This window comes from Lynx canadensis, chromosome B2 (genome assembly GCF_007474595.2).
Source record: "Lynx canadensis isolate LIC74 chromosome B2, mLynCan4.pri.v2, whole genome shotgun sequence".
NCBI lineage: Eukaryota > Metazoa > Chordata > Mammalia > Carnivora > Felidae > Lynx > Lynx canadensis.
In genome coordinates, this window is record NC_044307.1 from 21,163,828 (window position 1) to 21,180,186 (window position 16,359).

General features: G+C 48.7%; 1 protein-coding gene across 5 annotated transcripts in view; it reads right to left on the reverse strand.

Annotated features, from left to right (window-relative positions):
* The window catches only part of RREB1 (ras responsive element binding protein 1), a 133,603-nt gene that overhangs the window by 27,644 nt on the left and 89,600 nt on the right, over positions 1 to 16,359 (reverse strand). For all 5 annotated transcript variants that reach the window (XM_030314887.2, XM_030314889.2, XM_030314884.2 and 2 more), the window contains 2 exons: positions 10,385 to 10,529; positions 9,706 to 9,839 (listed from right to left, as the gene is read on the reverse strand). In XM_030314887.2, the coding sequence (XP_030170747.1) occupies positions 9,706 to 9,839; positions 10,385 to 10,529 (279 nt within the window). The remainder of the gene's footprint in view (positions 1 to 9,705; positions 9,840 to 10,384; positions 10,530 to 16,359) is intronic.

The window sequence follows — 16,359 nt, forward strand, 5'->3', positions numbered from 1 at the left end:
CCTCCTCCCAGGGCCACAGCTCAGAAGAGAAGCACATGTCATCCCAGCATGTACGTGCACCAAGAGCCTTCTAAGTAAGACCTAAACAAGGCCCACATCCACAATTTCACACCTCTGTTTTCATGGGATTCAGTCAAGGCACTACTATTTCACTTCTGAAAAGATACAGAATGTCATCTCGCAAACAAGCGGCGGGAAAGTGGCAGAGGAAAAAAAAAATCTGCTTTGAAACCAGAAGCATATTGTGAGGCTAGTTAAAAGGAAGAAAATAAAACCCCACAGAAAAACACTGCCTCCCATCTCATGCTCGGCACCTGTTGGCAGACCTTAAATAAAACCAGTGTGGAAAACCATCACCCAGAAACATTTGGACGGGTCTTTGTCAGCCAGAGACACTCCGGTTCAACCAGCCTTCCCAAGGCCCCTGGGGAAAAAACACTTTGCAACTGTATTTCTAAAGAGCTCTTCAAGGACAATGGAGGTCACTGTCAATCTGCGGGCGATGCTGCTTGTTGCAGGCTCTGATCTTGGGGTATTTGCTAACCTCACTTGGGCTTGTCAGTCTTCATTAAGACCACAGCCATTGGTCAGGTGGTCCCCGCAACTCTCCCTTCACCCCGGCTTGTGTGATCTCTCAATCCTGCCCCGGATGGTACTCCACGTACTCATGGACCATACCATTGCAAAACGTTCAGAAGGAGTAGGGCTGTACTTTAATCGTCCTAGGACCAAGGACTGTTGTAGGGCAGTTTCATCTTGCGTGTGATTTTGACAACGTGCCTGAGGGAAATCTTACAAATTGAGATTGCTTTTTTAAAAAATTTAATTAAAAAAAAATTTTTTTTTAAAGTTTATTTATTTTGGGGAGACAGAGAGAGAGTGCAGGCGGGGGAGGGGCAGCGTGAGAGGGAGACACAGAATCTGAAGCAGGCTTCAGACTCTGAGCTGTCAGCACAGAGCCTGACTCGAGGCTCGGAATCATGAATCGCAGGATCATGACCTGGGCTGAAGTTGGACACTCAACTGGCTCAGCTACCCAGGTGCCCCTCCAGTTATAGGATCGAAAGATTCTAACAGGGTGCCCGGGTGGCTCAGTCGTTAAGCATCTGCCTTTGGCTCAAGTCATGATGTCACAGTTCCTGAGTTTGTGTCTCACATTGGGTGAGCATGAGCCTTAGGTAAAACACAAGCCCCACTTTGGGTGAGCCCCGCTTCTCTCTCTCTCTGCCCCTTGCTCACTTGTGCACCTCTCTCTTTCTGTCCTTCTGGAAAAGAAGAAAAAAAGATGCTAACAGAACTCCATTGATACTTCTAAAAACAAAAGTTTCTCTTTTTGGGTGGCACCTGTGTGGCTCAGTCAGTTAAGTGTCCAACTCTTGATTTTGGCCCAGGTCATGATCTCATGGTTTGTGAGTTCAAGCCCCAAGTCAGGCTCTGTGCTGACAGAGCCCCTCTCTGTCCCTCCCGCACTTGCACGCACACAGGCATGCTCTCTCTCAAAAAAATAAACAACAAAAAATTAAAACCCTCCTTTAAATGTTTTTATTTTTTTTAAATCACATTACTGAAATAAATTACTCGAAGGGAAACAAAAACTCATCAGTGGAAAAAACTCCCAAGGACAATGTGAGGTTACACATCAAACAGGACTGAATGCCCATACGGACATTCGGCCCACCCTCAGCTTACACACGCACACCCATACACACCTGTATGTGAGCCCCCAATCATTCTGCTCGCAGAAACGGTATTTCTGCACCCCAATGCAGATCACCAGAGCCGATTTCACCCAGAAAACACGTGAATTCCACCACATGACAGCATATGCTTCCATAAGAAAGAAATCTGAATTCCGAATACTGGAGATTTTACCATTCTCACTTCATCACCTATGACGGCCCAGCCTCCCACAGAGCTGCTCAGTCACAGCGGCTCCTACTCCTGGGGTGGGGGCCCCACGGCTGTGTTAGGGTCGGGCGGCAAGGCAAGAGCTATGGTTTGGGGCATGCAGTCACGGCCTCGTAACAGCAGAGGCAAGAGGCACAAGGCCTGCAGCTTATCTGCTCCCCCCACCTTCCTTAGCACCGCTTGCAAGGTCACCGGAGGGTATGGGTAGGTGCGAAGCACAGATAGGAGGGGGCTGGGGTGGGGGTCTTAAGGGAGTGAAATGCCTCCCAGCAGCATGTGGGGGTGCTGTGAGCTAAGTTTCCACTGTGGCCCCGGGGGCTGGAGGGCTGCACGGCAACCACACAGAGCCTTCAATATGTACTTTATCCACAGCCCTTCTTGTCCCTTCTCCTTCAGAGATTAAGCAAATAAGCAAAATCACACAGCACACTGGCCCTGGCCTTGGCGGGCCTGGACAGAGCACATTCGGAGCACAGTCGGAGAAGCCTGAGTCTCACGGGAACAGTGAACTAACTGCACTGGTCTTGAAGCCACACAGAGACCCAACCACTCCAGCCACAGCTCAGCCCCTGCCCCTGGCTGTCACAGGCACACAGATAGCAAGGCAAGGACAGAACAAGCCAGCTCCAGCAGGTCAAGGAAATACTCTCCTTCGTTAGCTGAGGGGACTGGCTGTCCTTTTAATTCTCAACGGACTTTAATGAAAATGAATGCTCTTATTCATACCCACATCCACCACCAGTCTTAAAAAGACAAAAGTCAGAATTTTCAAGTCACCGAATTGAGGACTGACCCCTGTCACAGTGTGTCTGTGGTAATGAGGCAGAACACCGTGGTATCAGTTCTTTTATTTATTTACTTATCTATTTATTTAGTTTTTAGTATTTATTTTGAGAGAGAGAAAGAGAGAGAGAGAGAGAGAGAGAATCTGAAGCAGACTCCATGCTGACAGCAAAGACACCCATGAACTGTGGGATCATGACTTGGGCCCAAGTTGGATGCTTAACTGGCTGAGCCACTCAGGCACCCTGACATCAGTTCTTTTATAACACACGCCCTTGTAAGAAGACACTACAGCCTTCCTTCTTATTTATTTCTTCAAAGAAAACTATACGTAAGTCTGTGCTGGGGTAGAAATGCAGTGTGACAAATGTGCTACTACAGTCTGGGCATTCTGGGTAGGGAACAGAGGAAGCCCTAAACAAAGCCAGCGGTTTGGAAGGCTCACAGCAGAGCCAACAGTTACACATCAGGAATAGCTCTCACCTGGGGCGCCTGGGTGGCTCAGTCAGTTAAGTGTCCGACTTCTGCTCAGGTCATGATCTTGCGATTTGTGAGTTCAAGCCCTGTGTTGGGGTCTGTGCTGACAGCTCAGAGCCTGGAGCCTGCTTCCGGTTCTGTTTCCCTCTCTCTCTGCCCCTCACCTACCTGTGCTCTTTCTCTCTCTCTCAAAAGTAAATAAACTTAAAAAAAAAAAAAAAAAAAAAAAAAAAAAAAAAAAAAAAAAAGGAATAGGTCTCACCATTAAGGACACCAGCCCTGAAATTAGCAATGTGTCCACGCTCTTTGGAGCGGGTTTCCAAAGTACTTAAGATGAGAAGGAAGCATGCGCACCTTTCAAAGATGAAGAGTCAAGCCAAGGTAAATCTGAAGGCAAATGTGTCAGCAACGGGATTTACAGAAGTGGAGAGCGAGGCCACAGAGAAGCTTTAAAACAAAACCCCCAAATCATGTGGCTAAACAATTTGGAAATTAGCTCCTCCCAGTGCCTGCTACAGTAGTGCTGTACTCATCCTGTGACCACAACTCTCTGGGCCAAGAAGAGAGCTCTGAAGTCAACCGAAAGCTCAAGAGCAGGCGAAAGAGATAAGCAGCGCCCCCTCCAGGCGTCTCCCCTTCACACCAGCATCACATCTACCATCATGGCAGTTAAGGGGGGAAACATATATTTACTATGCTAAACATATTTTGGAAAAACTGCTTCGGCAAATCTCAAACATTAGGAAACACCTTTCTTCAGGACTCTCAGGCCTCCCCAACAATCTAAGGAAAATGATGTGTGGTTCCACTATTTAAGGAACCTTCAAGCTTCCGTCAAGTTCCTTCAAGCTTCTGTCTGGCTTTCACAGTTGGATTACAAAATTTGGTAGGTAGGACTCAAACCAAATTTAAACAGCCATTCAGCTTCCCAATCTTTACGAAAGCAGAACTAGAAAAAAACAGCTCTTTGTAACAATAAAGACTAGAAGACAAACTGCTTTTATGTTTTCTGTCAATTATAAATAGTACCTGGGAGAAGCCCTGGAATTTGACTCTTCAATGTCCTAGGAATGGGATACCCATTCCATGTCTGTTGCAGTCTGAGGACTGGCTTGCCCCCTTCATCCTCGCCACAAGTCCTCAAATGCATTTTCCACATGGGCAAACAGCGTCGGCTCGCCCGGGGGGCCAGGGAGATGCCAGGTAGCAGGCTGGGCTGGATGGAGCTAGTCAGCTTAACTCCACTTTGCTACGCTTCTGTTCAGAGGACAGTGATTTGCAGATGCCCTCAGCTCCTTCTACAACCCATGGCACAATCTTAATGTCTGGACACCAGACAGGGCTCACCTGTGAGCCTTCCCTGCCACTAATACTCCCTGAGCAGCCAGAGGGCCCAGCCCTTGTCATCAGAACCTGTGAGATACCTTGCTGAGAACACTCAGCTCACCCTGGCTGCTTCCTTGATATACTGAATTTCTTGCCCATTACATTGTTTTAACCGAGAGACTGACATTCCTTCTTAAAAGGGATTTCATGCTCCATTTTTTCCTGCTCTGTCTCCAGAGGCAAGAAGGGGTAAGTGCAAACAACCTCTCCTCGGAGCCCCACCCGGTTCAGACATTCCTGCCCTGGTGCCCACCCTTCCCCGCCCTCCCTCCCGTCCAGCCAGAGAACTGACATCCAACAGCTGCACTAATCTCTCCCAGTTGCTGGGAGCAACAGTGAGGGCCCTGTGACAGGGCCCTGGCCGGTGGCTGGCGGGTGGCGGCTTGCCCTCCCCACACCCAGGAATCTGCCAGACTGCACACTGCGTCCCGACACCCTGCCCGGACGGTTCAACCAACCAGCATGGCGTGAAGTCAGGGTGGGTCAGAGGCACTTCATCGTGGGCAGGTTAAGTGCAGAAGCCGGTGGCCGCCTTGGCTCTGAATAGCCCAAGTCGTGGGGAGGCCCCTCCAGCAGGGTGGAGAGGGGGATACTGACAAAGGTGCCTCCGACTTCCAGGCTGGCCAGGGGGACATGTCCCCTGCCTCCTCACTCAGCCCCCAGCACCATTTTAAAGCTGCCTCCACTTGGCCAAGCCATGGACCCCTGGGAGTCTTAAGTACAAGATGCTGATGAATATTTTTTATACCCTTTTCCTTATTTTTAGGATTACATTTAAGTGTGGGCCCAATGCCATGTGAATTAGTCTTTAGGGGCTCCCTGTAGGTGATGGGGGTGTGTATGGGGAGGGTGGTGCAGTGAAGGGAGCCAAACATTCCTTGGAACACTTGAGAATCCAGAAGAAAGAAGGTTCTGGCACCTCCCTCCACCACTAAGATGAAGGGGGTGGCTTTCAGCCTGGCCTGCGTGCCGGTAACATCACTTATCCTCATCGTGCAGGTGCGGGACAAGCTCTCATGCAGCCGGAAGGGTGAACCTGTCAGAGCCCACTGTGTTCCCCACATGCTAATTCTTGACATAGATTTAAGGGCATCGCCTTAAAACTTTTCTTACTGACAATCAAGATCAATAATTTGATCAGGCAGAGGAGAGCCTCCAGCCTCCACCTACAGGACACAGTGAAGTGTCACAACATCCAGTGCAAAATGTCAAGGGAAGCTTTACACTAACTGGATCAGGCTCCCTCTGCTTCGACAATAGGCAGCTTGTGCCCTTCATGGCCCTGAATGTATCCCTTTCGCTTTGTTTTAGAACTTCCCATTTACTTGTTTCCTGACTGGCCCTGGAGGGGTCCTGTCTCTAACATCATTGTATTTTTTCCTTCAAGTCTGGTGGAGTGCCTGGCACACAAGAAAACACTCAATCATTTGGATACGTTTTAACTAAAATAATTTAAAAATTATTCACCACCCGACCTTTAATCGAGAAGCCACGTAAGATTATACAATAAGTTTTGCTATATTTTGCCCTTGGCAGCAGTCACAGAGCCATGGTAACCACCCAGCTGTCAACCCTCCTGGCCCAGCCCCCGCCAGCCTGAGACAAGTCATTCAGACACAAGCCCAGGGGCCTTTACAGCCAAGCTGCTGCCTTGGTGCCCTCCCTGCCGTAGGTGGGCTTGTCCTGGACCTACACCTGTGTGGTGGGTTGCTGTGCCTGTGAAATGTGGCTGGTTCAAACTGAGATGGGCTGTTACTGCACCTCACTCACTGAACTGCACAGGCCTTGTATGTAAACAGGAAGGTAAAACACATCCCCGACAATTTTTATACTGATTATGTGTTGATGTTATATTTTGGTATCACTGGTATAATGAACAAAGAAACATGATTAATCTTGCCTACTTCTTTTTACCTTTTTTAAATAAGTGTTTATTTATTTTGAGAGAGAGAGAGAGAAAGAGAGAGAGAGAGAGAGAGAGAGACATGAGCGGAGGAGGGACAGACAGAGACACAGAATCCGAAGCAGGCTCCAGGCTCTGAGCTGTCAGCACAGAGCCCGATGCAGGGCCTGAAGCCACGAACCGTGAGATCATGGCCTGAGCTGAAGCTGGATGCTTAACCGACTGAGGTACCCTCTTTTCACTTTTTAAAATGTGACCACTAGAACGTTTAAAGTACTGTCCCTCACCCCTGATTCCAAATGCCAGCTCTCAATAAGCCCTCCTTGTCTAGGAGGATGTGGATTTACGGTTGGTCATGTCTGGGCACAAGCAATGCCCAGCACGAAGAGCTAGAATCGCTACCAGCAGCTCCCTGTCTTCCCTTTGCTCCATGCTAACACACACTTCATTAATTTGAAACACAGAGGAAGGGAGAACAGCCTCAGCAGTTGCACGGGTTTGGATCTCCAACACTTTTTATTAAGGGATAACAGGCACCTGGCCAGCTTTGGGGGGTGGAGGGGGTGAGGGCAGAAGAGCGAGAAACCAACAGCTGTTTTGAGTTATAAACTTTCTGTTTGAACTGGTAGCATCCCACTGTGGTTCTGCTGCCTTTGGGGTTTGCAAATGGAGTTGGTGTCTATTTTAGCTCTGGGTTAACAAGCAGCCTCTCCCACCGGCTACTGTCACAGTTCACTGCCTGGCTGGGCCCTGCCGGCTCATGCCTGCCCCCATGGCCTCCTCTGATAGCAGGCTATTATGTGGAACAGGAGAGCAGAGAGGAGAAAGGGAAATTAACTGTGTTCTGTAATCAAGTCCCTTTGGTTTCCAGATGCAAGCCCCACCCCGCACAACAACAGCCACTAGTTGGGGGATGGCTTGCTCACCACCCACCCCCCCACAATGGATGCGCTGTGGGCACAGCGTCTGGGGGCTCCCGTGGGGTGGAAGGCTGCCAGAAGGGGCTGAGGCCCAGCCAGGCTACCGAGCAACTCCAGTCAACCCCTCTCCAGACAAAGGGCATTATTCCTGAGTAGGCGAAGAAAATAGGCAGGACTCGAGGCTCAACTTCACAGATCATCTGCCCTGTTGGCCGTGGAGTCACGGCAAGTGAATTGCCCACCAAACTGTGCAGAACGGGACAACCAGTGTCCAACGCAGGGCCCGTCCCCACCTCTGAATAGCAGGCCCAGCCTGTCCCTGGGGCAAGTGCTTGTCCACAGGGCCCCGCTGCAGGGGAACCCACTCCCTCATCCAGGCCACCATGTGAGAAAGGGACACTCAAACGTCCTCTATCACTGCTATACGTGGTGCTGTACAGGCTCCAGCAGCTCAAAAATCTCTCATGAGACTCAAATTATTTTTCCTGTAGGACAGAATTATCTGGGAGGGGACAAACGGGTAGTTCCAAAGATGAACTGTGATCCCAGACTAAAGCACGAAGTGAAACAAAACACACAGAGGAGCTCAGAGACAGGCACTGTGTTCCCTCTGTAGTGCCAGCTCGTGTGGCTATCCGGCAGCAACGTGGGGTGGGGGGCGGGGTCCCACGTGCTGTCTGCTGCCTCTGCCCACGACTCGCCTGTCTGGTCACTTCTCCTCTGTTTGCTCAGGTCCTCGGTTGAGAAAACTATTTCAATATTCACCACCTACCACAAGCCCACATCCTGGGGATGCTGCGGATGCTAATGAAACCATTAACGTTCCCAAATCTCTCAGGACCAGAGGGCCCGCAAAAGGAAGAGCCAAGTGCTTTTTCTTGGTAGACAAAAGAACAGCTGTTAAAGAGACCAACCCCTAGAATTTAAGGCCGGAAAGGGAACACAGGGACTACCTGGTCCAGCTCTCCTTCAAGGTTCAAATATAGCTGATCCAGGCCCCATGTGAGTAGGATGGGGTCCAGGGGTTCTGACCACCAGTCCCTGCCCTCTCCTACGCGGTCTGCAATTCCCCAAGACGGGGGAGTTATGAAAAGACATTTTGTAGCACTTCAACTGCTCAGCAGTTTAAACTTTTCATGGATTCTTTTTCCCCCCTAATGGAAAAAATGTCAAGCTGATGTGATTAAGTGTAATCGTCTGACGTGGCTTTAAGCCGCCATAGGGTTAGGCTTTTCCTACAACACAGAAGCCTTCAACCTGGTCAGACTTCTGTACTCCCAAATCACACCCAAATGCCTTGTCCTGAGAAAGGAAATCTGGCCCATACGTCGGTGAGTCAGACAGGTGTCCAGATTTCCATGCTCCCAAGCTGCCTTCTGAAGCCCAGAGCTGCGGGCACAGAGGCGCTCGCCTCCGCTCTGGGTGAACCTTCGTCTGTGCCTTGCAGGCCACAACTTCCAAGTCTTCTAGCGCCCCTATGGCACCTGGTTCTTTTCAATGCTCAGAAACTGTGGCAGTAGCATTTTAAAAGTGGCAATTCTGTAGGAAAATGTTCCAGACCTGTCACGGAGAACACAGGACTTTCTCCCTGATGAAGAAGTTCTCCGAGAAGATAAGGAAGGAAGGCCAAGTCCACCTTGTCCCCGGCCCTGCCCTGAACACTGCTGGAAACTCCTATCACCATCCACCTTCTCTGCTTGGGCAGGCGAAGAAGCAGGAAAGCTGGAGCCAGCAAAGACCACAAATGGAACCCAGAACAGCAGAACAATCATGTCTCACTATCTTACTGTGACAGCCTTCACGTTAGGCTGGGTGTCTTGCACGAAGCAGAACAGAACTCCTCTTACCCCAAACTGCTTTCTCAGGTTTCTGTGCTACCAATCCAGTTGAAACATGGATGAGCACCTGGCATGCCCTTCCGTCCTTACCACACTGTTGCACAAGCTAACAATCACTTGGGCTGCAACACCTTTTGTGTTACAGACAATGTGCCTGATGCTCAAAAGCCCCCTGTGACGGGGCACCCTGTGCACAGTGGACTCTCAGCAAAGGCTCCAAGGGCCCTCCCAGCAGCGAAATGGAAGTGCAGTGAACCTCGGTGAACACACCCTGTGGCTACAGCCACTTCTTCCTTGTGACATCTCTCAGCCTGGTTTCTTCCCTGTACCATCCACCTTCCTTACTAGCTGCCTTGCTGTCGTCAAACTCAAGTTAAATCCCATTAGCCCAGTTTGGAGGACTGGGGAATAAGGACAGGTCATAGGCCAGAAAGAAACAGAAGGAAAAAGAGCTTTCCAGAGTACAGCTGTGTCCCACCCTTTCTCCTACCTTAGTGGGTTATCTGAGTGGGTCTCCATGTGGGTCTCCAGTCCATACTTGCAAACGAACTCCTTGAAACATATTGGGCAGTGAAACACTTCGTCCACCTTCTCCAGGTCACCCGCCTGCCCGTCTTCTACCATCTTGGGGAAAGGGAAAAAAGTGAAGTCAGGAAGGTGGTCTCCCACATGGGTCTGCTTCAGAAGAGAAGCCAATACTCAATCCAAATCTAAAAGGAAAAGTAGGCTTCCTTCCTAGGGATTAAGGATGCTACTGACAGTGCTTTATTCACACAACACTCACTGAACGCTCCCATCCATCCACCTTCAACCCACTCATCCATTCAATAAACGTTTATGGAGCACCTAGTATCTGACAGGTACAGAGAATCAAAGAGTGAGGACAAGAGCCCCTAATACATATGAAGCTTCCACTCCAGCTGGAGAAACAAAAAAGCACAGAGCTACGAAACACGCTCTTCATCTCTTGGGGCTCAGGTAGGGGGACCCACAGAGAAGTGCACACGGGTACTCTTTCCTGCAGACACCTTATAAAACAGTGTGGGAAAACACAGGTTAAAAGCTTAGGATGGATGTCTGCCAAATCCCCAGACTGTGAAAATAAAGGCAGAGGTATTTCTGCCAGGAGTCCAGTGGTTAGGCACATCTGTGCCGGGAGCAGTGAGAACCTTTTTAGCAGGTGCTGGGTCTTCTTTCTCTGACTCGGCATCATGACTCAGCTTCCTCTTGGAGGACAGCCGCCTGCGCTTCAGTGGGGATGGGGGCGCCGTAGCTGTAGCACTGTTAGGGTCCTTCTCATGAATCTTCATATGTCTGGAAAGAACAAACACACGTACACACAATGTGATTTAGCAAAAAACCGAGCTGGCTTATTTTTTTTTTTTTAACTTTTTGTATTATATATTTAGGGGTTGGTACCTACATTTTCTTTAAGGTATGGAGTGTAATTTATACAGTGATTTCTCTCTTTTTAAAGCTTTATATCATCTCCCTGAACCCCTCCTTGAAGCTCTCACAAGCGCTATCCAAAAATGGCACTCAGTGCCTTGCAGTCTGTTGGAAGACGTTCATGAACTTCACGGATGCTAATGAGATAAAAGACCATCCGATTTGCCAGGTCTGCTTGTTCAGACGAAAGGTACTCTTTTCGGACACACAATGCTACAGAATAAAGAACTCCCAGATCTGGCCAGCTCCTAAATCAAGCCATCATTCTGCATCTGCCACCTCACAAATGCCAGTGGTATGTGTTCTCTTCTGCTTTCGGAGGCACGCTGGGGGTCAAATTTGAGAAGTGCTAACACAGGAATGTCTGCAGTGAACCGGAAAGACTTTCTGTGTCTTTCATGATATTACATGGATTTATGGATTGTGAGAGTAGCGGGGGCAATGGGTTGAGTAAATTGCATGTTGCAATCCTGACATCTGCAGGGCCAGGAACACACATGTAAGAAAGCATTACACATAGTCTGTACCTCTGCTCCAAAAAGGGAGCTTTATAGGTGACCTGATTTAAGTGACCTTACTTTATCAAGTTCTAAAACAAACACCCTATGGACAAGGTCCCAAGGCCTATAAGGAGAGAAAGAGATTACAAAAAGACAGTCAGTCTCAATTTCCTTACTCTGTGACATCAAGGGTTTGGTTTTCCTAATGACAATCGTCATCACCATCATCATCTTTGGGGTTAAACTGTGCCAGATGGAGGAATGGAGACCAGCTTTTTAGAAATAGCTCTTTTCACAGGATTATCTTACTGGGGAAGCACTTAGGAAATGGGAAAGATGGCAAAGCTTTCATACATGGTCTGGTCACAGCTCTAGAAAGAAGTACAACTCAGCTCAGCTCCCTCTGGGCTGTGCCTTCTTCAGAGGGGACAGGCCGGGGGAGGACAAGGCTAAGCAGCCTGTGAACCCCCAGCAGTGGCAGCAATGAAGGCGTGTGGGCCGACGGTGCAATGACGTGGCTGAGTGCGTGCCCACCCCCCCACAACCCGGCCCCACACTACCTGTGAATCCTCTTTTCTCTGGGTGTGTGGGGGTGAGACCCTGGGTGCCTCCTGTTCCAGTTCTATAGACATAATCTAGGAGGTGGAGGGCCCCCACACTCGCCCCTGACCGTCTATCCCCCAGCCCACAGAGCCATCCACCAGCAGGCTGGATATGGCCTAGACTCGGAGAAGATGGGCCTCAGGCCGAGCCTCTGTTCTCTGGGTGGGGGCTGGGGGGTGTCACTGTGGTGGAGTAAGCAGATCTAACAGGAGAAAATGGAAAAAAACACAGACAAGCATCATGCCCATGTCCACATAATTCCTTGCTAATATTATCAGGGAAGGATGATTTATTATTAATTCTTGGTCACATAAAGCCTCAGGAAAGTTCTGGGGAACCAACTGCCCTGTCCTTTTTTTTTTTTTTTTTTAATGTTTATTTATATTTGAGAAAGAGAGAGAGCGAGTGAGCACGTGCAAGCAGTGGAGGGGCAGAGAGGGCGACACAGAATCCGAAGCAGACTCCAGGCTCTGAGCTATCAGCCCAGAGCCTGACGTGGGGCTTGAACTCACAGACCGTGAGATTGTGACCTGGGCTTAAGCCGGAAGCTTACCAGACTGAGCCACCCAGGCGCTCCTACCAATAGCCCTGTCCTAAGTAGCCCTCCTCCCTCATTCCAAGGTGACTGGGATTTAGAGACCATCACTTACTATCAGCATTGAGAGGAAAAAAGGAAAGGGCTGGCAAGTTTCTTTTGATATTTACTGTATTGCATATTCCAATTCTAGAAGTGTAAAAAAATGTGTTAAAGCACCTAAGAACTAAGGAAGTATGAAAAATACTAAGATATGTAAATGAGTACCAAACCCTTTCAATAAATCACTCAAAATTAATTTAAAAACGAATACCTTCTCTACAGCTGACAGGTTACTTGTGCCCGGTAACACGAGGCCACAAAAAACCACAGAGAATACGGGAAATCGGAGACTGACAACTAACTGTAGGTGGCTCACTAGCTGAGCTCCACCTTTTTTATCATATGATCCGCACGTTTATAGAGTGATCCTTATTATCCAGATCTGAGATTTGTGACGGAAGCAGTTTTCACAGAGCAGAGGATGAGGGACAGTAGTGGGCACGTGGTGAGAACCTATCTGGTGGGAAGTTTACAGATTCTCATTTCTACTTTGCAGAGGAGGCCGGTGCAGTGTGGAGAAGCTGACATGCCTGGGACCCTCCCAACCAGGACAGACCCAGGTGTGCTGGCTTCAGAGTCTGAGCTTTGCCCCCTAGACTGCCTCCTAAGGCCAAGCCTTTGATCTGCATTCTGGACCACCGGAAGGCACCTCAGGGCTCCAGCCTGACCCTGGACACCTCCTCCCTGAGTGACCACAGTCCAAGGCCTAGCGGTTGGTACTGAGCTCTAGCCAAACGTCAACAGGAAAATGAAGGGGCCACTGGTCAGAAACAGATCATTCCCCACCTCTGGTTCTGCCTCTGTCTTATTCTGAAAAACTGGGGCTGCCCTTGAACTGCACAGCTGCTACAGGCAGGAAGAGGAGACCAGATCAAAGCAGTCTCAAGGGCTTGGTGGCGAGTACGCCTTTGCTGAACACGTCGACCCACTCCAGTTCTCCGACTGAGGACTGAGCCCGCTGGAGCCACAGGTTCAAAGCTCAAGTGTGCTCCTTTATTCCAGGGTTACATCTCTGGTTGACAAGACATGGGGAGTTTCCAATCTGCCCATTCAGCCAACAAGGTGACCAACAGCTGTGGGCTCATAAACTCCATTCAGCCAGTAGTTCAGCTGCCAGAGCGGGGGAGCTTCAGCCATTTCTGAAGTTGGATGTGATCTGCAGTTAAGACTCTCCCTAACCTGACCCCTTCCCTTCTGCTCTGGCCTCTGATAGCAGGAGTGGCAACATTAACTGTCCGCTTCCTCCTGAACACTCACAGGAAGTGGGGCGTGTCACCAACAGGAGCCAGTAATGGCCTCTTCCCCACAGAGTGTGGCCAAGAGAGGAAGGCTGGGGGTGGGGAGGGGCAAGCCTGCGTCTCTTCTTTAGAAGGCTTGGGTTTGTTTTTCTCATTTCCATGTACCCTGAGGATCAGTAAACAACAACGGGCCTCAGAACTGGTGGGGAGTTGAGATGCTCTCTCTCCAGCCTCCCACTTGGCTGGAGAGATCACCATTTCATTCTGCTCGAACACTTGCTGCCAACCAGGACTTCTCTGTTTTTTAGCGATGCTAATTGTTACAGCCATCTTTCCCATGTTGAGTCAAAAATCCCATCCTTCTTTTAAACGTCCATCTATCCTCCCAGGGCAACATCGAATCGGTCTACATTCTCTTCTAGATGGCAGCTCTTCAAATATTCACGACTGCAGTGTTTCTCCAAAGTTTCTCTTCCCCACACTGGACAATGCCAGCTCCTTCAGTGGGCTCCCTCAGGCTCTGCTCTCAACTCTGTTGACTGATACTGGTCACTACTAACCCTGGGATGCGTTCCGGTGTGCGGACATCCTCTGTGCCATGTTGGATCGGAAGGAACGGCAATCGATGTGGTGTGAGGGTTCGGTGATGTCACACCTTCACTTCCAACTAAGATCCCTGTGACTTTGTCACTCAAACTGCCATCGAGGCATGTCTCCACCATGCTACACTTGAGGATTACATCTTTTTTGTTTTGTTTTTTGAGAGAGACAGTGAGGGAGCTGGGGAGAGGCAGAGGGAGAGAGAGCATCCCTGGCAGGCTCCACACTCAGCATGGAGCCCAACGTGGGGTTTGATCCCACGATCCTCAGATCATAATCTGAGCCAAAGTGGGAGTTAAACGTTCAACTGACTTAGCCACCCAGGTGCCCTTAATTTACATCTTTTGAGCAGTTGTCTTTTCATTTTCCAGAGTGGTAGGGATGAGAAATATGCAGTCTTGGTGTGGTTCAGCAAACTGCATCTCTCACGCATTGCTGAGGGGAGTAAAAATGGTAACGACCTTTCTACAAAGCAGCTGAGCAACAGGGAGCAGAATTTTAAATATGTGTGCCCTTTCTCCAAGTAATTCCACTGCTAGAAATTTGTCTTGAAGATTAAGAATTGAACAAATGTGCACAGATTTATGCACAAGGATTCATGTGTAACACATGGATAGATGTGTTGCAAAAACACTTCTACAGGATTTTCCATCTGCTGGTCTTATATTTTAAAGTGACCTCCCTGATTTCCCTCTTGCCCTTCTCCTGTGCCTTCTCTACACAGCAGCCAGAGTGAGCGTCTAAAACATGGATCATACCATACCACTCCACTGCTTGAATGCCTCTGACAGCTCCATTCCTAGAATTAAATCTGGCCTGTGCCCATTTCTCAGACCTCATATGTTGGCGGCATATTCTGACCCCAAGGCCCTTTCAGACACACTAGCTCTCTCTGGGTTCCTCAAACTCATTCAACTAGTCTGGTCACAGGGCTGCTCCACCCCAGAACTCTAGGGCTGGTGCGGGTCATTCAGGTTTCACGGCAAGTGTCCTACCCCATTCATGCAGAGGCCCTCGAGCCCACTACCCAGTTTTACCTTCCTCACAGAACATACCAGAAACTGAAAATACCATGTATTTCAACTTGTTTGACCATCTCCTTGGCTTCCATTGAAAATAAGTTTCAGGGTGCCTGGGTGGCTCAGTCTGTTAAGTGTCTGACTGGCTCAGATCATGATCCCATGGGTCATGGGTTTGAGCCCTGCCTCAGCCTCTGTCCTGACAGTATAGAGCCTGGAGCCTGCTTCAGATTCTGTGTCTCCCTCTCTCTCTGCCCCTCCCCCACTCCTGCTCAGTCGGTCTCTCTGTCTCTCAAAAACAAACATTAAAAAAGAAAATAAGTTTCATTATAACCTTGTCTCTCTCATTCTCTGCACTAGCACTGGTGGCTATCTAAGTATCTGCCAGATGGCTGAATGGCTAGACAGATGAATGCATGAAGTATAAGCAGAAAACCTGTCCACTTGCAATATCACAACAACACATGTCCTCAGCTTCCAAGATACCGTCATAATTAATTACCTTACTAGGGTTTACTGTGAACAAACTTGATATGAGATCATATAGTAAACAGTGTTATAGTAAAAGTGCTTCAACAAAAAACACTGAAAGACGAATACTGAAGACACACATGAATCTCTCCCATTATTGGTATTAATCTGTGTTTCTGCATTCAAACCTTCATCTACATTCACATAAGCTTTTTACATAAAATTCTAGAATTTTCCTTCAGTGGCATGTCACTTTAATAGTAGAAATCCTGCCACACCATGGTCTACGGAAAAAATTTTATCAGAATTCTTCAAGGATTCGAGTGAAGTTTTCTCCATTCATAACACCCGGGGGTGAGGAGGGGGCTAGGAGGGTTTCTATAGTAATGAACAAAAACAAATATTGCAGATGTTTTTGTTTTTTTTTAAGTAGAAAAAAAATCTCCCTACTTTCTAGTACTGATAGGGGCCTACTTTGAATTTTGACATGGAGGCTGATTTCAACTCAAATATTCTTGTAAATATAATTTTCTTAATTTTTTTAAATGTTTATTTTTGAGAGACAGCGTGACAGTGGGGGAGGGGCAGACTGCGAGGGAGACACAGAATCCAAAGCAGACTACAGGC